Source organism: Neovison vison, chromosome 2, assembly GCF_020171115.1.
Source record: "Neovison vison isolate M4711 chromosome 2, ASM_NN_V1, whole genome shotgun sequence".
In the NCBI taxonomy this organism is placed as follows: Eukaryota; Metazoa; Chordata; class Mammalia; order Carnivora; family Mustelidae; genus Neogale; species Neogale vison.
The window spans coordinates 205,228,167-205,254,190 of NC_058092.1; the positions used below are offsets into that span (position 1 = coordinate 205,228,167).

At 36.7% G+C, this 26,024-nt stretch overlaps 1 protein-coding gene across 2 annotated transcripts in view; it reads left to right on the plus strand.

The window, feature by feature from the left end:
• HECTD2 (HECT domain E3 ubiquitin protein ligase 2) overlaps nt 1-26,024 on the plus strand; it is a 74,859-nt gene that overhangs the window by 43,429 nt on the left and 5,406 nt on the right. Inside the window, exons 7-20 of one of the 2 annotated variants that reach the window (XM_044240092.1) lie at nt 665-710; nt 2,404-2,513; nt 5,294-5,442; nt 6,412-6,535; nt 8,928-9,024; nt 12,175-12,282; nt 13,602-13,734; nt 14,620-14,708; nt 18,455-18,613; nt 21,768-21,842; nt 22,481-22,568; nt 22,654-22,760; nt 24,038-24,153; nt 25,668-25,811. In XM_044240092.1, the coding sequence (XP_044096027.1) occupies nt 665-710; nt 2,404-2,513; nt 5,294-5,442; nt 6,412-6,535; nt 8,928-9,024; nt 12,175-12,282; nt 13,602-13,734; nt 14,620-14,708; nt 18,455-18,613; nt 21,768-21,842; nt 22,481-22,568; nt 22,654-22,760; nt 24,038-24,153; nt 25,668-25,811 (1,545 nt within the window). Of the gene's footprint in view, nt 1-664; nt 711-2,403; nt 2,514-5,293; nt 5,443-6,411; nt 6,536-8,927; nt 9,025-12,174; nt 12,283-13,601; nt 13,735-14,619; nt 14,709-18,445; nt 18,614-21,767; nt 21,843-22,480; nt 22,569-22,653; nt 22,761-24,037; nt 24,154-25,667; nt 25,812-26,024 lie in introns of those variants that run through there. The other variant, XM_044240093.1, reaches the window with a different exon arrangement.

Below are 26,024 nucleotides of genomic sequence, written 5' to 3' on the forward strand. Positions count from 1 at the left end.
AGTAGACAGGCAGGCAAAGAGAGAGGAGGAAGCAGGTTCCCCGCTGAGCAGAGAGCCCGATGTGGGGCTCAATCCCAGGACCCTGAGATCATGAGCTGAGCCGAAGGCAGAGGCTTTAACCCACTAAGCCACCCAGGTGCCCCAAAATTGTTGATTATTTATCAGGCTCTTAACTCCTTCCTGAGTTAGTCATGATACTTACCTCATAAAACATTATAGCCTATTTAATTTACCTTTGTTTTTTAAGATTTTGTTTGTTTATTTGAGAGAGAGAAATCCTGTGAGAGCATGAGTTGGGGGGAGGGGCAGAGAGAGAATCTCAAGCAGACCCCATGCTGATTTCAGAGCCTGACACAGGGCTCCATCTCACAGCCTGAGACTGTGACCCACGCTGAAATCAAGAGTCATGCTTAACCGAGTGAGCCACCCATGTGCCCCTACTTAACTCATCTTTTAGGTGTCTTCAGAACCAGCCAAGAGTAAGCACAGAAGAACCTATATTCCCAGCATACTATGAATATGTTACTGTCTAAGTAATCATACCTATTAAGTCTCATTTTTGGCTTTTACCAGCTCAGTTCTCACAAAAACATGTATCATTTTTTGTTAGCTGCTATAAGATTAAATACTAATCTGTAATCAATTATGCATATTTCTTTTACAGTCCACGAACAAAAGATGATCTTAGAGCATATTTTATACTTTTACAGGTAAGAAAGCAAGAATTGAAGTTGTCTAATTCAGATCTCTGTCTATGCGTGTGTTAAGGGAAATGATATCAAGTACTAAGTATTGTTTTGTGCAACGTTATTGATAGTTTTTAGATTATAGTGTAACCAGAACATTAAGGTTATAACAAATAAACAATGGGAAGCTAAATTGTCTTTTGGATTAAAATTTTAATGTAGTTCTTGCCTTTCTGCTATAGTATTCAGGATCAAGCAGAATGGAAGCACCTCTGCTTCATCCAGTCAACCTCTTATAACTAGCTTAAATGGGCGTCAGAACTTTCTTTTATTTCCCAACTAGTAGGTTTCTAACTTCTCTAGGTATTTTAAATAAATGCTCCCATTAGAATTCTAATGGAGAAGTAAAGGTGGTTGCTTATGTTTGCTAAGGCAAACCTGATGAACTTTTTCCTCTTGAGAGATATAGATTCGTAGATACAAAAAAATAAGGTCTAGACAAATAATAACCAATTTTTAGTTTGTATTATTTTCTGAGAAAGAAGTATGTTATTACATAGCCAGCATACTGCTTTTGTATTAGTCTTTACAATTTACAAAAGCTGTTTGTGTATATTATTATCTCATTTAAAGGTAAAACATTATGTTAAGTAAGATGAAGTGTTTAGTTAAATGTTAAGTCCAATAAAAGGAAATACGCACATTAGGAATAAAAAGGGAAGAAAGGAAAAAAGTAAAAGTGGGAAAAACGCAAGTAGACAAGAGGTAGTGGAAAGATACAAGAATGGAAAGTAGAGAAGTAGGAAGGACAAAAGCAAAACGAGAAGAAAGGGAGGAAGTGTATGTAGATAGTAAAAGCTAGAGAAATGACAAGTGAAGTTCAGATTTTTTGAGTGAGTCTGTGTGTCAGCCAAAAGCTCTGCCCTTGACACAGTCTCAGGAGCACCACCAGGTGAGGCTGTCTGCGAGAGGCACTCTCTGGGTTTGAATTTGCTCTTGCCAGTAAGTCAGTTTCGAAGAATACATGGTGCTCTCTTAGCTGGCACAATTTCAGTTTATTTTTCAGTAATACTCATTTTTTCTGTGAAGCTCTGAAATGCACATAGCGCTAAGAGTTTAGGTTGTAGAGATGTAACTAGAGGCTTTAAGCACTCCTTCAGTGTCCCTTTGATATTTGCAAGTTGTCAGGCGCAGTGTTGTGGCTCTCTCCTTGTTCTTTGTGAAATGTGCCACTAATTCATTTCACAGTGGCAGAGGTTTCACAACCAGTTCTTACTTACTTTTTCTAGCATTTTTTTCTTTAATCAAGGAAGAACAGGTTTTTTTAATTTAATTGGATAATAGTGATTACCATGGAGCTAGGAGCCTTACATACATTTTCTTTTTCACTACTTAAGTAAGATAGATACTATTATTCCTATTTTAGAGATGGGGAAATTGAGACTCAAAGTTTAAGGAACATGCCTAAGTGGTAGAATCAGCCCTCAGGCCCAGATCTGTCTAAAAGCCCATGCTCTTTCTGCTATACCACAGCCAAAAATCAAAGTTTCTGTTAATTAAACAATTAAACAAATAGATTATTGTTTTACAGGTTTTCACCCAGTATTTCATAATCTTAAATTTAGTTTCCTAATTTACCACTTAGCTCATTAAGCTTAGTGTCTTTCCTTTCATGTTAACAAAATTTTAACACAATTATCTTTAATATCTTTTTCAGAATCCTCAATTTAATAATACATCTACGTATGTCATCTATGCTCACTTGCTACGACAGATAGCTACCTTAGTGGAAGCTGATCATCATTTCCTAGTTCACTGGTTTAAAAAGTAAATCATTCTATCATATTAATAAGAACTCGTATAATCGTACAGTTTCAAGTTTGATATTAGTGATTTTATAATAAACTGTATTTAAATGTTTTCAGGTCTCTAGAAATGATCTTCTAATTAACAGTACTTCAAAGCCAATTATAAACATATCCTTTAGTACCACTGAGAGAATAATTAAAAATCTATGTATAAAGCAAGTAACCATTTTGCTGGTGCAAATGCTCCCAGTGGATAGAGGTTTCTATCCACTGCTTTCTCTTATTACACAGCACCTGCCTGTCAGTGGTTTTCTTATATCTGATAGTGGTAACTTGATTTTCTCAGATACTGTTTCAATTTGTGTCTTTTTATATCCTATTTTTGTCAGTCAGTCTCACCATTACTTACATAGTGCCTTTTCCTTACCTAATAATGTCATCATAAACTACAGCTTAGCCATCAGTATCAATTTATAAAATAATACAGTCTGGTTTTTTCATAGAGCTGTACTCATATAAACAATGACTTTTCTCCATGATTGAGAAAATGTTAGAGGCAAAATATTTTCAGAATTAATTTTAAATACAGTCAATTCTCATTATTCATGATATTTATGTTCTATAAAGTTACTGCTAACACTGAATTAACAGATACTGAATCATTGATCCTTTAGGACATAACAGGGTTAGGCTCCTATGAGCTGCTGGTCATAGTATTCCCATCAACTGATGAATACATGATCTTATTTTTAAAGCATTGTATGTAGCTTTAAGCTCCTCCCTAACATTGTGAACATCCTGTCTGGTCGCTTTCAGTTCGGCCCTAATCAATTCTGTTTGGTCATCCATGGCTTTCTCCAACCTAGCTATTGCCTGGATAATTGTTAGCCTGAATTCTCTTGCCGACATATTGTCCATGTTGATAGCCGTTAGCTCTATTGCAGAAGGTCCATCCTCTGTATTTTTCTTCTGTTGGGCATTCCTCCTCCTAGTCATTTTGGTGGGAGAAGACTGAACAGATGTAGCTGGATGTATCAACTCTGGTGCAGTCAAGGTGCACCCTGGAACACTTCCTGATCTCCGTCTCAGAGAGAAGCCTCAGTCTGGGTGCAGAAGCTGAATAAATTCCCCCTTGGACGCTGGCAGTGCAGGTTCCAAGTTAAAGACCCTGGGGGCGCAGGATCTTTTGCTCGTCCCCAAAGCCAAGGCAGTGGCGGCTGTCTGGGAGCTCCTGACCGCCAGAGAGGTTCCAAGCAGCGATCGCACACTGAGATTTTGCCGCCGGCCGGGGCTGGGAGTGCCCGGCTTGCGCGCACCTCTTTTCAGAGGCGGCTGTGGGTCGGGTGATCGTCTGGGGCACTGAGAACGGGGCGCTGGTCCGTAAGCCGCAGGCTGGGCTTTTGCGCGCCTCTGTCCGGGGAAGAGTTTCGCGCGCGCGGCTTTGACTTTGAAACAATGGCCCGGGTCAAGAAGCGCCCCCGGGCCTTAGAAACCCAGGCGAGCTGGAGGGACGTGCGCGGGCATCTCAAGCTTTGTGGTAGGGCTAGTGCGCGTTCTGCAGACCAGCGCAGCTCCCATCCCCTCACAGGAGCCGGAACCCCCGCGCTCTAGGGCGCGCTGGCGGCTTAGGGACCAGGAGCCGGTTTCTCCGCCGCACTCTCTCTGCCTCCACGCCGGGAAGGCCGTCTGGGACCGGGGACTTAAGCCCCTGTCCCTAGCCGCCCCGATTCCCACAATTTGCCCCCGAGATCCTTTGCTCTTTTGGAGTGCTTTCAACCAGTCTCCAAGTTAATGCTGGTCCCCAGACACAGGGCACTCTCGCTCGTATCGGGGTATTACTTTTGCACCGGTCGCCTCTGGTGGCTCCCTCCCCCTTTTGTTTATCTTCCGATATCAGTCCGCTGTTCCCATTCCGCTTTACCTGCTCACTGGCGTCTTCTGCCCCTGTAGAGATCCAGACGTGTATAATTCTGATCTCAGGCTGATTTCATGGGTGATCAGAGTTCTTTGGTAGGTAATCAGCTCACTTTGGGATACCAGCTGAAAAGACGCCTCTTCCTAGTACCCTGCCATCTTGTCCCCCCCCCTTAAAGCATTGTATGTAAAGACATCTTATTTGATAGAAGTTGTGGATTCATTAACCTTGAACTTGCGACCAACAGCACTATGACTAATGTTTGAACCAATTTTATCTGCCACAAGTTTATTCTCCATAAGGTACCTCACATTCCTCTTGTATTTGAGAACAATAGACAGAACTTTAGCACTACATTTTGGGAGCCATTTTAAAACAACAGAATTACTAACAGAAAAGCACAAAAATGTGGAAAACATGACACTAAGTAAACTGTGTGAAGAATACTCATTTATGGTATGGGAGCTAAAATAAGAAGGCAGAGTGTTTCTTTGTTCGACCTCAGCTGGGAATTATGCACATCTGCAAATGACCATGACTGAAAGCTCCACTAATACTGATTTTGGGGTTGCAATGAAATTTTAGCAAGTAGGCAAATTTGCAAATACTGAGTCTAAATATAACAAGGGTTGACTGAATATTGAAAGCCTTAAGAATGAAATGCTTAATGCTAATGTTACAGTAATTTTGGTGTTTATTTCTTATTTAAGAAACAATACTCCAGGTAAGATTTTGCATCTTTTCAAATATTTGGCAACTTAAGAAGTAGAGTTTGGGGGGGGGATATTCTAAAATTTTATATGTACAGGATACACTTTGATATCTAACATATTGCCAAAATAGAAAATGTGATTTGATTGGAATTGTTTCAAAATCTTTACCAGATTATCCCAGAAGAGGTTCAAACAATTGGTAGAGAGATTGCTGCAATTTATTTCTTTGCGCCTGTTTCCTGCAAAGCCTGAAGAATTTCCACCTATAACAAAGTGTTCCTGGTGGATCCCATCAGCATCCAAAGTGTTGGCTTTACTTAGTAGGTTTTATTACTCTATCTTCTGTTTTGTTAGATATTAGGGACATTTCTATAAGGATCTCAGAGTACTATAGAGGCTTTCTTAAATTTTAAAACCTTCCTTTGAAGTGAAGAGTTGTAATTTATTTTCTGTTTTGATAATGAATTTCACATTTACTGTAAAAGCATGAAAAAGCTTTATGCATTTTATTGGGCAGTATTCTGTATTCTGGCGGTCTTCTGCATGTGACTTACTAAGTAGAGACCCCTAAGAAAGCAGGAACTTGTGTTGATTCCCAAGAACTTCTAGGAGAGAACACACTGATGGGAAAGTATGTGAGGCAGTGCTCACCTGTGTACTCCCTTTACTATACTCTTCTAATCCCTACCACAAGTTTTTTTAATAAAAGTAAGAAATGATTGGTTGTCTCTGAACCACCATTTTTTTTTAACATTTTATTTATTTGAGAGAGAGAGAAAGAACATGAGCGGGGGAAGGGGCAGAGGGAGAAGTAGGCTCCCCACTATGCAGAGAGCCCAGGTTGCAGGCTAGATCCCAGGACTCTGCTATCATAACCTGAGCTGAAGGCAGGCACTTAACCTACTGAGCCACCCAGGCATTCCCCTGAACCACAATTTAAAACTACTTTTAAAATTTGGAGCTATTGGGGTGCCTAGGTGGCTCAGTGGGTTAAATCTTCTGCCTTCTGCTCAGGTTGTGATCCTGGGGTCCTGGGATCGAGCCCCGCATCGGGCTCTCTGCTCAGTGGGGAGCCTGCTTCTCCCTCTCTCTCTCTGCCTGCCTCTCTGCCTACTTGTGATCTCTGTCTGTCAAATAAATAAATAAAATCTTTAAAAAAAATTTTGGAGCTATAGTCACTTAAAATGGGAATTTCTAGATAAAGGCTATCTGGTGAGCATTAAAATGTTCTTGTTAGAATGAATCATGCACATGTTAGAAAAGATCATTGTTAGAATTTATCTTTACAGATACTGCAAACAGTTTGGTTCATCCTCCCCTTATTCCTTATACTGATTTCTATAATTCAACATTGGATCACATTGATCTCATGGAAGAATACCACACCTGGCAGAGCTTTGGAAACTCTCACAGGTACAATCAGAAGCTCATTTTGATTACTTAACTAAATGAAATACTATTCAAATAATGAGTGGATGTTTGTATAAATAAATTTAAGTATGCACATAACTTTGTATATAAACTTATAGTTTAGATAGCCAGCCTTGAAACATCATTATATTTCTTAAAGCATTTTCTTTTTCTTACATTTTGAATTTGAGTACATGTTAATTTGGTTTTAGTTTAACATCTTCTTTAGAAGGGAAAAGTTCTATCTTAGTGTGCAAATTTCTTGTATCTTCTCCTTCTATATGCTACCATCCAGTATAGGGATCACAAACTTTCTCTGTAAAGTACTAGATGGTAAATATTTTTGGCTCTTTGGACTATACGAACTCTGGTATACCACTGTAACACAGAAACAACGTTAGACAATATGTAAATAAACAAGTATGTCTGTCTCAAAAAACTTTCTGTACACAGGTGGTAGACCATATTTATCCCATGGGCCATAGTTCGCCAATGCCTGTTCTAAAACAGTAATTATACACATGCGTATATACACACATACGGTTCTCTCCTTTTCTCCTTCATTCTGTCCCTTATACACAATATAAAAAGAATGGGAGTTATAGCAAAAGGGCTTTGCCTCAAATTATTTATTATAGTAGTGTAATAGGTTTTCAAAAAGCTTGACCAAATTCTTTAAAATACTGCACTCATATCCACACTCACAGTTTGGATTAAACCAGCATGACTAACCCAAACATAATTTATTCCCAGACCATGTGATACCGTGGAGAATGTGTCTGTTCTAAAGGAGACTTAAGAGCTATGGTAGGGATATAAGTAATCTCAAAACCCCAAATTAGTTTATAAATTGGTTCAATCTGCCAGGGACCCTTTTTATCAGAATTGGCCAAAACCATAGACTGGCCTTCTAGACATATCTCCGTCCATAACTGATACTCAGAACTAAACAAGAATTGTTCTCGGACTTTGTTCTGTCCAATGGATATTTTCTTGAGAAAGTATTTATTTTACAAGCACACTTTTTTCTCCAACTTTAATATAATTATAATGTTGTAGGCAAAACCACAAAACAACTCTAAGAGTTACTGTGCATATTTTAGTGACACTTTTTAATACAGAGCTCTTCTAACCACTGTGCCACAGCACTGGGTACCAAGAAGGGCTTTCAGAGGACTGTTGATCCTATGATCCTTTCAGTTTAGGGGAAGCCAGCCTGGACTTAGAGGGAGACCTGGAGCCCAAGGGCAAGTCTCCTCTGGCAATGAGCAGCCACAACTGTTTATTTCAGTGTGTCACACACATAGTATTATGTGCATGACAAGGGAAGGGTTAAGCCACACCATTTGAAAATATGGAATATTTTCAAAATTTTTTCCAAAATAAGTAATAAGACCAAGATATATATAGATATAGATAGATGTATAGATAGATGATAGATAGACCTCATTTCCAAGCTTTTAGTTAGCACTTAGTGATATCAAAACTGTTACACATTAGTACTGAACAACTTTATTAACAGTTGCATTCAGGAGAAAGTGGTTTTATTTGTGGTTCACACTAGGGCAATCTCCTTTTTCCTCATCATGCCTTCTTTGCACCCAGTACTTGACTATACTTGGATGGATTCCAGCTGTAACTCATGGATTCACTGCAGCCCCTTCTGATGGAGTCTGTCTCCTGAAGTGTCACTGCAACCTACTATTTCCCCCTAAATGCATTTCTCTCTGGGTAGTTTGTGGCTTTTTTATATACCACAGGATCAGCTCTGAAGGGAGAAAGTTAGTTATTTTCTTGACCTTTGATCATAATGTCCTGTCTTTACAAATACATACCATTTCATACTACTAACCATTAAAGACAATGACAGCAGCAACATACTTTTATTTTATTGATCTTAAATTTATTACTTTGCTTTTTACTACCATAGTTATTGCTAGATTTCCTATTTCTGAAGCTTGCACATGAGAAACACCAGGTAATAATGGATTTTTATAGTAATTTCTGTGCATGAACTTTCTGTCCTAATCCTCCTTCATGAGCACTTCTGCCTCTGGGTTCTCGTATCGGCCATATTCTCTCAGGTAATGATCTATAGGTGACTGTACATAAACTGAAATGATTTGTGTGAACCAAATAAGTGGTTAGTGCATTTCCAAATGTTAGATGTAGATTCCTCTAGAGAGTGAACACACAGCACGTCTAGTAATGATATGGACTTCACAAGGCTGTGGGGATTAAAAGAAATGATGCACATAAAATCATTTTGTAAATGGTAAAACACAATACAAAAGTGATGTTTTATATTGTTAGGAGGGGTACCTTAGATATTCCCTTAGTATAATTTTGCTAAAAATACACCATTTTGCTTTTTCTGTTTTCACTTGTTGAGCAGGTTTTCCTTCTGTCAGTACCCATTCGTTATTTCTATAGCTGCAAAAAAAATCATTATTCAAAGAGACTCAGAACAACAGATGATAAGCATCGCAAGGGTAAGCCAGCTACAAAAACATTTATGCTGACTATAATCAATACAGTAAATAATTTAATAAATAAATCAAATGTCTTGTGAATTGTTCTAGCATAATCAGGAAATGTTAAAAGTAAAATTCATTTTATAACTCCCTCCAAAAGTGCTTAAACCTGTTCACAATATAGGAAAGAGATAACCCCTCATGAGGTTCTCATTATATTATAAATAGAGCAAGAAGATGAAATCCCTCTCACAGACCAAAGTACTGGGAACCTGTTGGACATTATTCTGTGGATCCCATATTCGAACTCGATGGTAGCCAGCAGAGCACTGGGGAAGACTGCAGTGAGGGCAAGTGGTGTCCTTAAGAGTACACCACTCAAACCACAGCAGCGTGTTCTAGGTTTTAAGAAAATCAAATAGAAAAAAAAAAAATTAGAGGCTATGTACAACCTTGGGAAACAGAAATATGTCCCAAAGAAGTGAAAGATGTTTTATGGATTCTTAGGAAACCAAAAGGCATGGAGACCTACAGAAACTGGGGTAGGAGTCTGACTGGCTGTAGGCAGACCATGCAGCAGGAGGAAGTTTATCTCTGGACCTGTCTTTATCCCCCTTCTCTGCCCAACCAGCCCTTGTGTCTCAGCACGACTCAGTAAAGTTAGGTATGTTTTCTAAGAGATACAGACTGAGTGAGCAGTTTTTCTTTTATTACAGGGCTAGACTATACATTTCAATGCTCATATGTTTTGAGTACCTGCTTTCAGGACACTCACTATTTTAAATAGGGAAGGTTGTTAGTAATCTTAAAGAGATCCTCAGAGTAAAAAGAAATGATTTCCATGTCTTGTCCAAGAATATAAAAACATTCCTAAAGTATAAATTATAATACTTTAAAATGCTTTAAAAAATAAGAAAAGTTTATTCTTCAGTAATTCAGTTCCCAGAAGGTGAGTATTTTTTTCTATCACAGAGCAGGACAAAAGATTTGAGTGACTGGTGACATCCCAGAGTCAGCTTACACTGACTATGAGAATATTAGAAGAAACATTATTGCCTGTGTGTACCAAGGGAGTCCCAAAGCCACTCTACCTCCCTGAAAAGTAAATTTAAACAGGTATATTTGGCATCAGAATTACTGCTTAATCTCGGCTTAATATTGGCTCAAAGATTAGTCTATATTGGCATTTTGGCAGTTTCTCTTAGCTGCATTTGTGTAATTTCATGTGCCTTTTTAGAACTTTTTTACTTTGGGCTATAACTTTTTTATATTTGAAAAAAAAAAAAGTCTGAAGAGCTAGAATTTTATCTCAGTTCCCCTGAGCAGTTTTCTGCCATGTCACTCACACTTAAAACATCAAATATCTCCTTTAATGAAATTTTCTTCTAATTAAAAGGAGAGTGGCAGCTGTAGACTCTGTCACAGGCTGTCTTCCACAGAGCATGGACACAAATGAGTAGAGACTGAAGAGTTAAGTGCCATTATCTGTTCTTCTGCTTGTTGCCCAACATTTTAAGTTGTAAACTGCCACATCACTTGGAATTAATGGCTGGTGATTATTTTGACAAAGGGACAGACATCCTTATAGGTAGTTAATGTAAACAAGAGTTTATATGGTATCTGAAGCTGCAAAAGAGATTCCCCAACCTAAAAATAACCTCCTCATCAGACTGTATCTAAATTCTACCTTTTAGCGATTATTTCATTCATTCCAAGCATTTTCTATTAAATATTGCTGATGGAAGGAGTAGCCACTAAGCCTTGGCTACAATTAGCATCTTAGTATAAATTTGTTTGCTGGATATTTCCAGTGTGGTGGCTTTCCAGGAGTTAGAGTAGGAGTACAACATAGGAAATAAGGTTAGGACAGTAAGTCCATGAAATAGGAATATAGAGCAGTCCGAGCATCAGAGGGAGGACCCAGAGAAGAAGGGGGAAAAAAATGCAAAACTATTAAAAGCCTTTAGAACTGGAAATTAGAGAAATAAAGTGCTCTGAATTAGTGTTTTATTGTAGTAATCTACAAAATCATGGACATAACCTTATACAGATTTGTAGTATTAATTTATCTAGTTAAGTCTTTTGCTGCATTATTTAAAATATCTGAAATGTCATCTTTAGTCTACAGTAATTTTTCTTTGCTACCAAAGAAGATGAAGTAGTGTGATAAAAATTATTTAATTAAATTACATAAGTTGAAATAAATTGTATAAGCATGTAGACTTCCTATGATACTTATATATTTCTAATAGGTGTTTTTAATGTGTTTTTTACATACTCATTATTTATATTTTGAAAAACCATAGATTTTTAAAATTACCCACATTTCCATTACCCAGACATTTCCATTACCCAAACATAACATATCCAAACTGTTAACATTTTAATAAATTTTCTTTGGATATTTCTTCTCTATAATATCTTTAAAAGGCAACAGAATGAAACAGTTTTATATATATACTTTTGTTCCCTGCTTTTTTCACTTGTACCTTTCTTAAATACTTTCCATATTATTTACATAATTACAACCATCCATTTTAATAGTTGTATTATATTCCATTAGATACGTATATTATATATTTCTAAAGTGTTGCTTTTATAGCTAGTGCTGTGATGAACATCTCACTGTATATTTTTTGTGTTTAGAATTCCCAGAAGTGGAATTATTGAGACAAAGGGTATGAACATTGTTAATATTTCTAAATGTTGACAAATTACTTTCTAAAAGTAGACTGACTGTGCTTTTCCAGTAAATGCAATATCTAAAAAGCTTAAGCCAGGTTTATCATAAGTAGTATATACCTCATTTCAAGTGTTCCCACTTTATGTTTATACTTATTAAACAAAAAGCCTTGCTATTTGAGCAATGAGTCATCTGGAAACTTGTAATGCAACTTTCTTTACTATAGAAGGTGAATTATTTTTGGTCCTCCATTTTGGACCCCCTTTCGTTACCATTGCTTCAAAATGAAAAGATACATATAAGAAGTATATAATAGTAATTTGTATAATTGAGTATATAAAAATATTTATATGAGAGATGGTATAGAGAAGGATATAAATGATTTTTATTATAGTGCTTAAATGTTTTAATTGAAATTAAAATAAAAGCAAAAGTGGGTATAAATACAAGTAAAAGTAAAAATGTTTGCTTTCTTTTTTAAATAGCAAAGTCTGGTGGATAAAGTATCTCGAAGACAGAGACCTGATATGAACATGTTATTTCTAAATATGAAAGTAAGACGGACACATCTGGTTAGTGATTCGCTTGATGAGGTATAGATCATTTATTCCAAAATGGGACTAATTGATTAAAGTTTTAAATAAATTCTACAATGTGGTATATTACTAAAGTCTTGGTAATCTGTTTTTTCATTTTTGTATGTCAGTAAGTCTACTTCCTTATACTCTGGTGCCATTGTTAAAATCAGTTGTGTATTCACAATTAAGCCTTATGTTCATTATTTACGTTTATTAATGGTTTGTTGTTAACTCCGCAGAAAAAGATTTTATGTAGAACACTTAAGTGAGCATTTTTGTGTTTTTGAATATGTAACTTAGATTCTGGACCCACCTTTGTCACTTGTTGGGTGTATAATGAGTCATTTTAACTTCTCCAGGCCGGATATTACTCCTCTTTAAACTTAGAGGTCTGACCTCCAGGGGATGTTGAGTGTACTCAGGCCCAAACATACTTTGGTTGTACGGAGCTTCATGTAGGTGTAGTGCTTCAGCCAGATCTTCCTTCCTTCCTTCCTTCCTTCTTTCTTTCTTTCTTTCTTCCTTTCTTTCTTTCTTTCTTTCTTTCTTTCTTTCTTTCTTTCTTTCTTTCTTTCATAAACATATATTTTTATCCCCAGGGATACAGGTCTGTGAATTGCCAGGTTTACACACTTCACAGCACTCACCAAAGCACATACCCTCCCCAGTGTCCATAACCCACCCCCCTTCTCCCAACCCCCTTCCCCCCAGCAACCCTCAGTTTGTTTTGTGAGATTAAGAGTCACTTATGGTTTGTCTCCCTCCCAATCCCATCTTGTTTCATTTATTCTTCTCCTACCCACTTAAGCCCCCAAGTTGCATCACCACTTCCTCATATCAGGGAGATCATATGATAGTTGTCTTTCTCCTATTGACTTATTTCGCTAAGCATGATACGCTCTAGTTCCATCCATGTTGTCGCAAATGGCAAGATTTCATTTCTTTTGATGTCAGCCAGATCTTCTTGTGGCTATTATAAGATAATGGCTAATTTCATTATGTGATTTTTTAAGTCAGGAATGAAAATTAAAAGGAAATTAAGTATTTTATGATATAAACTGCTAAATTAAAATCTTGGAGGCAACATGATACCAGGAGACAGTAACTTTGGGCAAGGTTTTTGACCCTCTAATTCTTTCTCTTGATCTCTACAACAAACATAATAATGTTTAATTCATGTAGTAACTGACAAATTATTGGATGAACAGATGGAGTGAGTTTTGTGACATTGTAAATAAAAATAAAGATTGCCTAATGCATTTCCCAGAATTGAAAAAGTTAATTTCCTTTTTACTGCCCTTTGTTCATCTCTACCATATAAATTTTTCAAATAGTTAACCCGGAAAAGAGCAGACTTAAAAAAGAAGCTGAAAGTTACATTTGTAGGAGAAGCTGGTTTGGACATGGGTGGCTTGACTAAAGAATGGTTCCTTCTTCTAATTCGCCAAATTTTTCATCCAGATTATGGTGAGTATTCAATTTTTATGAACAGTGTTTCTTCATAATTGTTAGATTAAGTAGGCACTGTTATTTTTAACCAGCCGTATGAGTTTATAGATTTTTTTTGTCAACCATAAATGTTGAATAATTTAAGGATGGTTATTTACATTTTTAAAAGTGAGCAAACTGATGATTGAAATGTTCATCATCTTACTGGGAAACCTACACAATAAAGACTGAAAGTATATATTTGCAAGACTGCATCCCCATCTTTCCTGAATAAACCAAACGCATGAAAATTTGTCATTGAAATAAAGAACATGCAGAACTTAAAAACAAGATTTTATCTTGCTCCCCACGAATATTGAAGCCTCTTTCATTAGATTTTGAGCCATTTTGATAAATAAGAATTCATTAATTAATTTTTAAGACAAAAGTAAGCTTTGAAATTTTATCTTATTAAAGAAAATACCTATATAATCCTTAATATCTAATCCTTAGTGTCTATAAAAGATTTTTCTTCAAAGTGAGTTTTAAGTATTTTTCTTACTCTTTATTTTGTATATGTGTATATATAACCTCTTTCTGGCAATGGAAAATAGAGATGACATGGATAAACTAAAATTAATTTTGATCATAATTTATAAAACTATTATTTTTATAAAAGAAAATCAACTGATTTAGTTTTCTGTTTTTAACACATTTATACCATTGGTTCAGAATGCCAATAAATAGTAAAATGCTCTTACACATCATTGTGCATATATTTTATATATTTTAACATGAAAGATGGTTTGTAATGGATCTATTGCTAAAATGTCTTATTTCTAATAGAGGAGGTGGTATCTACATTTTTAGTACTTTGATTTTTTTAATCAGTCATGTTAATAAAATTATGTTTCTTTTTTTTAGGCATGTTTACATATCACAAGGATTCACACTGCCATTGGTTTAGCAGTTTTAAATGTGATAACTATTCTGAATTCCGATTGGTTGGAATTGTATCCTTTAAACGTTCCACTAGGAGGTGCTAGTACACTAGAGATTTTGAATTTTATCTGAATTTTGGAAAGCTTTTCACATTAAGCCTTTTATTTGGATTTAACAGTCTTGTCAAATTTACTAATAGATTTTCAGTTATTTGCAGTATCACAGCTATATGATATCACCAGACTCAATTAAAAGGAAATATAAATTTTTTATATTTTTCTCTGAAAATATCTAAATATAAAGTTATTTCTTATTTCACATGTTATCTGAATTCTCAGAAAATTAGGACATTTTAAAAATTAAAAGTATCTTTTCCATTTGTAATGAACTATTTTTCTGTTCTTTTACTTTGTGCCTGTTTTGCTTAGTTTAATAAATTGAAATTGTGGAAATTAAATCTAGGCCTTTAAAATGCCCTTGAATCCAGAAACTTCCATAAAACTTAAAACTGAATGGAAGGGGGATATTTAAAGTTTATGGCATTATTGAATAGTATTTTTAAAATTATACAAATCCTTGTGCCATCCTCTGATTCCTATCAGGTTGTAGTAGAGAGTACATTCCTGCATTGGGTAGGAGATTGGAAAAGATAACTGCCACATTAACTTTTTTAATTCTAAGAAATACAATTGTGGAAGAAAGGAGAGAATAGTAAATAAGTGAGCATGCACTGGAGATACCTAACTTAAAGGAGGGGAAAATATCCAGCTTTAAGAAGTTTACCATGTAGGGGGCGCCTGGGTGGCTCAGTGGGTTAAGCCTCTGCCTTCAGCTCAGATCATGATCCCAGAGTCCTGGGATTGAGCCCCACATCAGAGCTCTCTGCTCGGTGGGGAGCCTGCTTCCCTCTCTCTACTCTCTGCCTACTTATAATCTCTCTCTGTGTGTCAAATAAATAAATAAAATCTTTGAAAAAAATAATTTACCATCTAGCTGGGCAGATGACAACCAATTCAAGGTCCCCAGTTCCCAAAGACTCATAACTCTGACATTAAATGCTAAGGAGTTCTGAGAAAGAAAACAGTGTATTCTTCCCAGAAAAGGTAGAGGTTTAAAAATGGAACCATTCTATCTGATTAGCACAAGGCTAGAGAGAGTAGGACACAGACTGGGAGAATGGCTAGAAACCAGGCTGCATTGTTCTGGGCATGGTGCAAAGGAGTGTGCAGGCCCCTTGATTGAAACAGAGGGCATCCTGGGAGTTACAGAGGACATCTTCAGCAAAGGAATCAGGAGTGGGGGCGCCTGGGTGGCTCAGTTGGTTGGACGACTGCCTTCCGCTCAGGTCATGATCCCGGAGTCCGGGATCAAGTCCCGTATCAGGCGCCCAGCTCCATGGGGAGTCTGCTTCTCCCTCTGACCTTCTCCTAGCTCATGCTCTTTCTCACTGTCTCTCTCTCAAATAAATAAAAAAAAAAAAAAAAAGGAATCAGGAGTGATCTTAGAGAGGGCTTGGAATGTTCAGCTGCATTTATTGGAATAAATCCTGAGGAAGGTATAGTAAAATTGAGAAAGTGGATAGAAGAAAGGTTAGCAGGGAGAAAACAGCACGTTAAGATGGTAAACCTAATTTGAAATTATACATATGTTGTCATGTTCAAAGGTCCAAAGCACCAAGTTCCATAATTTTTTTATAGTGTTATCTACAGGAATCGTTTGTTGAATGCTTCAGTTTCATTGAAGGCCTGAGTCACCAATACTTCTCACTACGCTTTAAGCTTTTTGAATTCTCTGATACATGTTTGTCATACTTTACATTCTTATCACAGCTTAGATTTGGATGATGATTTTGACTTTTTAATATTTATAATGCAGTACTAAATCTTACTTAGCTTAAATCACATTTTTAGAATGTTGTTATCCATAAAACCATAAGTTTACTAATTGACCTCCTTTGTGGTAGTCATTAGTTCCTATTCAAGGATTACCCGAAAAAGCGAGCACATTTAGCATATTTACACATGCTGCATATTTCAAGTTAATTAATTAAATTTAAAATTAACTGATTATAACTACTATCTCATTATTATGTGTATTTATCTCACATGCACACTCACAAAAGAAACTATAGAAAGTGAGATTGATGCTGAAAAATCATGATAATTCACAGGAAAAATAGGATTTGGTAATGGATTATAATCATGTAAGTAGGTGACAGATCTGTCAAAAGTGAGAAATAAAAATTGAGAATGTGCATTCTCTATTGAGAAAATATAGTTAGTTCTGTATATATACTCACTTTCAGTTTCAGGACCAAAGATTTGTTGGTCTAGTAGTTCTGCCAACATTGCATTCCTAATACTTCAGTTTTAAATATAGTAAGACTTTGTAGTTTACAGGAAATGTTATGGTGAAACCTGTAATAATAATTATAAAATGTTTTAAAGATTGCATGAAGAGCCATAATATAACTTTTTTTTTTTTAACTAGAATAGCTTTGACCAAAAGGGGGATTGAAAGAAGGTTTTCAAAATCTACCCTGTTTGTACCACCTGATGCCTCAGTGGTCCAACTGAATTGCCCCATCCTCCATCTCGTCCTTGCTTCAGCCAGCACGGACTGGCTTAGTGTGAAATGAAACCTTGTAGTCTGCATATAAAGCTACCCTGTGGCAAATCTTATGGACCTGCTTCCTCATCTGCAGAAGACCTGCCTTTAGAGTTATAATTTTTTAAAAATTTTTCATGAAAAATGCTTAGAACTTGTCACTGTGGTAGATAATCATAAATGGTAACCATCATAGTATTATGGTCACTGTCATTGTAGCTGTTATCACAAGTATGGAAGCATATTAGATCTCCTTTTCAGTATCTTTCCCTTGAATACACTACTCAGTCTCTGTTGATATAGTTACCTATAAAATAACATATCTATTTATTCCTTAAGTTACTATTAACTTTCATTCTGCCTTGGTAAATTGAAATACTCATTATCTTCCAATTTTTTAAAATAATTTTCAGTAATTTATCCAGCCCATATGTTTAGATTTCCTTTTGAGCCTATAAACTTAATGACTTTTAAGAAAGATAAATAAAGATATAATAATCTTTATTTCACAGCTGAAATAAGACATTTAATACCCCTCTTTCAGCAAATGGATGACTTACATTCTGCCATAAAAGTAATAAATAAAATATAACTGGTCAGGGTTTATATAGACAACATCTGTAGCTTTTAACCTGAACACTTTGTGTACACTCCAAGTAATAAAGGCCTTCCAAGTATTTCCGTAAGAGAGTAATTGTCATGTTAGTCTATCAATAGCATGTGTGTGTGTGTGTGTCCATGTCCGTATGTTTATTCAGTTCAGCTCTCTTTATATAGTCTGTATTTAGATTTAAAATAGTTAAAATGATCACCGAAATTAGGAGTGTGTTCTCCATTGAGTTCTGAATAAATTGCTTCTACTATTTACAAAATCACCATCATCATTTAAACCTAGAATAAATTTAGAAGATGTTTTCTTGTATGTCACATAATTTATGAAACGTTTGAAATTGCTGTCTGCTGTGATCTTAGATCAATTTTTCTGGAGAAATCATCAAATACTATCAGCCACCCCCCCCTTTTCACATGACTCTTGGTAATCAAGGAATTACATTGTGTAAAATAAAGGGAAGATAAAAGGAAGTATGTGGGATTAATTCAAGTCTGTGTTAGATCTGAAAGAAGTATGCAAGAAATAGAGTGATGCATAATTCAAAACTCATTTGTTGTCATGGATTTTATGTTAATGCTTAACATTCAGTATGCATAGCTTATGGGACTAGCTGTTTATAACAGCATTACCTTGGATATTCGTTTCCCCCCCTGCTGTTACAAGAAATTATTGAGCCCTCCCATCATTCCTAGTGATCAAAATATACCAGTAGGCATCTGCAGTGTGACCACTGACGACTTGTGTCAAATTATGCCTGTAAGTATAACGTTATTGGCTTATTCCTTAATGCTTACTCCTTAATGATAAATCGTTTCTCTTCCACTTGAAGTCTTTCTCCATCTAATGCTGTTCTTATTTTTAAGTATAGTTTCTCTCTATCTATGTAACCCATCACCTTTTTCATCTAGTTTTCTTCTTCCTCACAGAGAGATATCACCCACTTTGCTGCCCTCCTAAGCTCTTAACAGCACAGCAGAACAGACTTTGAAGGAGAGAGAAACAGATTAGAATCCGGGCTGCCACTTACTAGCTCTGTGAACTTGGCTAAGTTATTTAATCTTTTTGAGCTCTAGTTTCCTTATGTGATCAATGGGATAGCAAAACTTATATATGGGGCAATTAAATGAGATAATAAAGCCCTTAGTAATTGATTACATCTGTGGATTCTTATTAAGATGATACTATGCATTATCAGTAACAGTATCTGCAAAAAATTCTCTAAAATAAATGCAACAAATGAATTTCGTGGTACTGTCTCTTATAACATTCTTCCCCTCAGAAATTGGATTTCTCATCATCAAATATAATCAAAGATTAAAATTTAGTAGAGGAGTGGATTCTATGCATATTCTTCTGACAGTCCCCTAAAATAATGTTTTTTACAGCTCAGTTTGGTACTGTTGGTCAGCAGAAATTCTCGGTGATATCTTTAGCCTAGATGGGGAGAATCTCTTTTGCTAAGTATTCCTACCTAAATATCCCTGTGTTTTAATGATCCAATGAGTAGGGTTGGTGACTTCCTGTTGAGTTGAGAAATCTCTCCAGAAAATATTTGGTTAGGAAACTCTTCTTCATACTCCCCAGAGGTTTGATATCAGACACATTTTGGAAATTGGTTTAGGATATCTTCAATTGAGGGCATAAATTACATTTTTTAAGACTTAATAGTGGGGTGCCTGGGTGGCTCAGTCTTGGGCATCTGGCCCTTAATTTTGGCTCAGGTGATCTCAGGGTGATGAGATTGAGCCCCAAGTGGCTCTGTGCTGGGTATGGAACCAGCTTAAGATTCTCTCTCTCCCCCTGCCTGCACCACCACCCCTACCCCACTCCCCCTACCCCCACCCCCTGATGCTGGAGCATGCACACTCTCAAAAAAACAAAACAAAACAAAAATGACTTAATAGTTTAAAAAAATAGTATGATATGAGAGTGCACAAGTTAACAGAGCAGGCTCTGATTAAGAAACTGAAAGTTCAGGGCACCGGGGTGGCTCAGTCTGTTAAGCATCGGTCAGGTCACAATCCCGGGATCCTGGAATCGCCCTGCAGTCGGGCTCCCTTCTCAGTGGGGAAACTGCTTCTCCCTTTCTCACTGCCCCCAGCTCATGCTCTCACTCTCTATCTCAAATAAATAAATAAGTAAATAAAATCTTTAAAAAAAACAAAAAACAAAGTTCTCTTTTCTGTAGTCTTATATCTGCAACATACTAGCTATGACTCTGGATTATTCATTTACTTTTCTTACATGTAAAATGTAAGGAATACACTAGTCTCTGAGTTACCATCTCATTTTAGATTTTTGTAACTTTTTAATTGCATATATTAAATTTCTGTCAAATTTTTTACCAATTTTCTAATTTTATTACCGGCTTTTGCCAATAAAATGCCTAATTTTATGATTAAAACTATTCAAATTTGGCTCATTTAGAGCCAGTTTTTTTTTTTAAGTTAATAATGGATATTTTATGAGTGACTACACTGAAATATTGTTTTATATTATGGAGCTGAAGATTTCACTGTGTTAATTTCATATTCTTATGTTGTGATGCTAATAAATGCAGTAATATTCCACTGTTTCCTTAGACAAACCACTGGGATTGTTCTGTGGCAACAATAAGAAATCTTCCCAACCACAGCTTTGTGAAAATTACACTTCAGGGTTTTAGATGAGAACAGAGGAGCCTCGAGCATATCCTTGAAGCAGCGACTATCACTCCCAGATATATTGTATTAAATAAGACCAGGCAGAGTACCCAAATGCTGTGCAAAAACTGTATTCATATATTCACACACTCTTTATCCAATTACAGGTTTACAAAATCATAAAAAGTTTTTCGGATGATTAATAGTATTTTAGAACTAACATATTATAGTTAAGAGTCTAAGATTGACAGTATAGGTAAACAAGAAAAAATAAATCTCAACAAAAGTAGGGGCTTGAAAATACAAAGTCTGGAAATAAAGGGCCTATAGTCCCAAATAAAAACAGATCTAAATATATAACTTCATAACCTATTGACTTTGTATTTTTCTTTAAAAATTTCATCTGTGAAAGATGATGGTAAATCTGTTCCCCTGGGTTCACCTGCTAGTCTGTGGCATTCTTAAAAACTGCAAACTCCCAATTATAATTTTCAGCACTCATGATTTTTATTAATAATTGAAGCATTATGCCAACTGTGCCAGCCTAGATTTATATAAAGATTTCTGGTTTTAACAGAATGAAAAATGTATTGTGTTTTTAAGTATATAAGTATATAACATTTTATGCTGTTTATCTTTTCCTCTACTAATTTAAAATAACTAAAAACTTTAATTTTTTTCATAAACCTGAAAAATATTTTTAAATATTGGGTCAGTTTTTCTGTTTGTAAATCTTTGTTCATGGATAACATGAGTTATAGGAAAATACTTCTTCCACTGTTCCCAACTTTTTGGGGAGAGAGACGGGCACTGTAACTGAAATGTAGAAACCACTTAACGTGTATGAACTGTGTGTTTTTATACTTAAAAGATGAATCCTAAGACAACAGATTTTTGAAGAATTATGTTGATAAATACTACGAATTCATAAATAATAATGTTGCTGATGGCAGTGAATTATGATGGAGACTGTGCTCTTCTCTTGCTGCATCAGAACAGATCCCAGAGTTATGCCTCTCTCATTTGAACTGGATGTTTTCCTCTTACATGACTTTTCCCAGTGAGTTTTTCAAGCCTTTCACATGGTAGAAATCATTAACAAACATTTTGTGCCCTGGAAAAATATATCCCAAATATTATCTTTAGTTCAAAATCCGAAAGAGCGTATCTACTCTATTTCACTTGTGAGTTCACTATGGTAGATCTGCTCAACTATTTTAGGTAGTAATATTTGATTAAAAACACAGGTAATGGATATCTTTTTACAGGAGTTGGCCCATGGGTTAAGTGAACTCCTATCCTATGAAGGCAATGTTGAAGAAGATTTCTTCTCAACGTTCCAGGTACTGTTCAGGGCAAATAACTTTCTGTTAACCATGTATTTCATATATGAAAATGCCATTTGTTATTCAACACCTATCATTAGAACAGATGAACAAGGATTAATCTGTGGTTTGTGATTAACACACACCATCCCTTATCGTAAGGGCTCTTAACCTGATAAAGCACAGACAGTAGAGCAGACCCATGTAGATGACCAGTCAAGGAAAGTGCCTAAAGAAGCTCCCCAGGGTGCAGGTACTCTGCTAGGCACCTGTCATATGCCCTTGGCTCAGCTACTTCCTCTGAGCTTTTCAGCTTCTAAAAATAAGCCTCTCTTGTAGCTTCAGCGCAAGAAGTTAGGAGCAGAAACTAGGGGATCAGACCAAAATGGTCTCATTTCCTCTCCCCTAACAGTAATTGGGAGATGGAAGTCAGAGTAATCCACACAGCTCCTAAGTCCTGAGTATTACCTAAATGGCCATACAAGTTGATGAACAGCAGTAAGGTATTCAACTGTGCTCAACAGAGAGGGTTAAGTCCCCGTAGTTTGTAGATTGGTGGGGGGGACCTGTTCTTAAATTTATACAAACCTGTTCGTTGAAGCCTATTATTATATTAACCATACCAATAAATATGTTGTGTTGGAATATCCCAACAGGTTTTTCAAGAAGAATTTGGAATCATTAAATCCTACAATTTAAAGCCAGGTGGTGATAAAATTCCAGTTACAAATCAAAATAGGAAAGGTAAGGAGACAGCATTTCTTAATTGAAATGCCTGAATGTTTACCATTTACTTTTACTATCTAATGAATGTAAAATTGCCTTCCAGAATATGTGCAACTTTATATTGACTTTCTTCTCAACAAATCCATCTATAAGCAGTTTGCTGCCTTTTATTATGGATTTCATAGTGTGTGTGCTTCAAATGCCCTGATGGTGAGTTTAAAACTAAACTGTGCTTTTGGTTAGATTTTGTAATACTGTAATATTGACAAATAAGTCCTGAAATAGATAAGCTTCTAAAATAGAATTTTTTTTTACTTTTTGAAGGTAGAGCTAGAAATAAAAGTAGTTTTCTCCTTTGGCCTTAATTCTCTAATGGGAGAAAAGACCAGTCAACTCCCTTTTCCCTTCCTTGGGCTCTGTCTTATACTATGTCTTTTGGGGTTTTAAGAATTTTCCTTAAGGTTAGATGATGAGATCCCCATAGGCTCAAGGAACAAAGCACAGAAAACAGAGTTATATGTAAGCTGCCCGGCCGAAGCCACAACTTCTGACTAAGGAACGTATCTATAACTGCTGCTGCAACTCTGAGTTACCTTTTGCCCATAGGAAGTAGTTTGTCCTCAGAGTCATGATGCACTCTGGTTGGTTGGACATGCCTTAGCCATGTGAAGGTGGGTCAGCTGCCATTCAGAACACCGTGTCAGAGATAACTCGGGCCAAGTCTTCTAATGAAGCCCTGCTCTCCGCACCAGTTCTGCAGGGGGCGCTCTTTCAGGCCACGTGTATCTCCCCCTCAGTTTTAGTGTGAGCGTTTGGAGTAAGGTCTTCCATTTGAGATACTATTACAGGAGAGAGCTGGTTTTAAGGTAACCTTTGTCCCTTATTCGTTGTTAAAAGCACTGCTGAAAAAGGAGCACTTTATTGAGCACTAATTGGGTTTTTTAGTTGTGGGGGTAGAGGAGGGAAAATAAAAATTAAATGGCACAGCGTGGTCTCTGCTCTTAAGTTTTAAACTCTTTAGGTGAGAGACAACTTACATAGGTGAAAAACCCAGTGAACTACACCAGGAGGACTATAACCAAGTACCCAGACTTTGCAGTGCACCTGGGAGGCGTGTGGGATACTGGAAGGAGGCTGGAATAGCTGAGAGTTTCAAGCAGGCTTGGGGGGGCGAGGGCGGGGGCAGGGGCAGGGAAGAGTTCTCATTTGAATTCATGCTTAGTCATCTGCTTATTTTTCTGGCAAACTGCTAATTACGGTTTGCAAAAGAGAGAGCCCAATAGTTTGACAAGATTTATAAACTTTCAGAAGCAAAAATATCTTAACCTCAGTAGAAAACTAAAATGGAGATTTTTTTTTCCTTAATAAAAATGACTTGATTTACTATAAAGAAGTCATGCGTCTTATAATTCGATTCAGTGAAGACAGTTCACTTTCATTTATTTAATCACTTTATATTATCATTTTTGGAAAATAATTCTTGGCAGCTGCTTCGCCCAGAAGAAGTTGAAATTCTTGTCTGTGGAAGTCCGGAACTGGACATGCACGCTCTGCAGAGAAGTACTCAGTACGACGGCTACGCAAAAACAGACGTAACGATAAGGTCAGCACATCCTGCTGCTGAGACCGAGATTGCCGGAGGGGGAATGAGAGAGTGGGGCCTGTTTGTATAAGTTAGCTGAAATATCGTAGTCCCACCCTGTCTTATTTTATCTTTAGAAAGTAACATGAGAATATTAAATATGAGAAAGCACTTGGCAATCCCCTTGGGAGAAAGTGATATAAATAAGTCTCTACAAAAGTATACAGATTTTTTTAAATCTATTTTTAGAAAGAGATGGCGGGGAGCTGGGGTGGGGCAGGGACGGAGAGAGGGAGAGAGAGAATCTTTTTTTTTTTTTTTAAAGATTTTATTTATTTATTTGACAGAGAGAGACTACAAGTAGGTAGAGAGGCAGGCAGAGAGAGAAGGAGGAGGAAGCAGGCTCCCTGCTGAGCAGAGAGTCGGATGTGGGACTCGATCCCAGGACCCCGAGATCATGACCTGAGCCGAAGGCAGCAGCTTAACCCACTGAGCCACCCAGGCGCCCGAGAGAGAGAATCTTAAGCAGGCTCCACACCCAGTGCAGGGCCCAACATGAGGCTTGATCTCATAACCCTGAGATCGTGACCTGAACTGAATTTAAGAGTTAGATACTTACCCTACTGAGCTACCCAGGTGCCCCAAGATTTTGCTTTTTTAAAAAATGACTTTGGGGGGCGCCTGGGTGGCTCAGTGGGTTAAGCCGCTGCCTTCGGCTCGGGTCATGATCTCAGGGTCCTGGGATCGAGTCCCGCATCGGGCTCTCTGCTCAGCAGGGAGCCTGCTTCCCTCTCCTCTCTGCCTGCCTCTCCATCTACTTGTGATTTCTGTCTGTCAAATAAATAAATAAAATCTTTAAAAAAAAAAATTACTTTGGTTCTAGAATTTTGGGGATGCTCTACTTACAAATAGCATTTTACTGGCACTGTGCTGAAAAAAATAAAAATAAAACTTGTAAATTATATAGGAGAAAAATGGCTTTTGTATCATTTACTGTTTAACTACTTTTATAATTCTATAAAGATGTTACCTTTGGAGTGTCTAGGTGGCTTAGTTGGTTAAGCATCTGACTCTTCATCTCAGCTCAGGTCCTGATCTCAGGGTGGTGAGCTCAAGCATGGCACTGGGCTCCACACTGGGCACTGAGCCTACTTTTAAAAAAATAGGTCACTGACTATGGACTCGGAGAAACAAACTGAGGGTTTGGGAAGGGAGGGTTGTGGGGTGGTGGGTGAGCCTCCCATTAAGGAGGGCATGGATTACATGGAGCACTGGGTGTGGTGCATAAACAATGAATCTTGGAATACTAAAAAAAATAAAATTAAGATGTTAAAAAAAATAGGTTACTTTCATAATAATGTTAGTCAAGAATCTGATTCATATATAGAAGCTTGCCATTCCTTAACTTCACATTAAGGGCTATTGCGTATGTTTAAGGGAGTTTTATTCCTTAGAGCTTACTTTATGTTACTTTATTATGATCTGCAGAATTTTTGACAAGACATTTTATATAAATTTCCTTTGGTGTTCTCTAGATATTTCTGGGATGTTGTGCTTGGATTTCCTCTTGATCTTCAAAAGAAGTTGCTACATTTTACTACAGGAAGTGACAGAGTACCTGTAGGAGGAATGGCTGACTTGAACTTTAAAATCTCAAAGAATGAAACTTCCACTAACTGGTAAATTTCCAGATTGTAATTTTATTTTTTTAATCTGCAAGCTTTGCTAATAATAACAACAACAACAACATATTTGTTTGGGATTAGAGGATTCTTTAGATCAGAAGTCATTTTTGTAGCAAAAAAAATCTTGGGAGTAAATACAACCTTGAAATGAGAGAGTAGAAAATATATGTATTAAAGTTCTCTGTTCGTTTTTGAGACTTACCAATA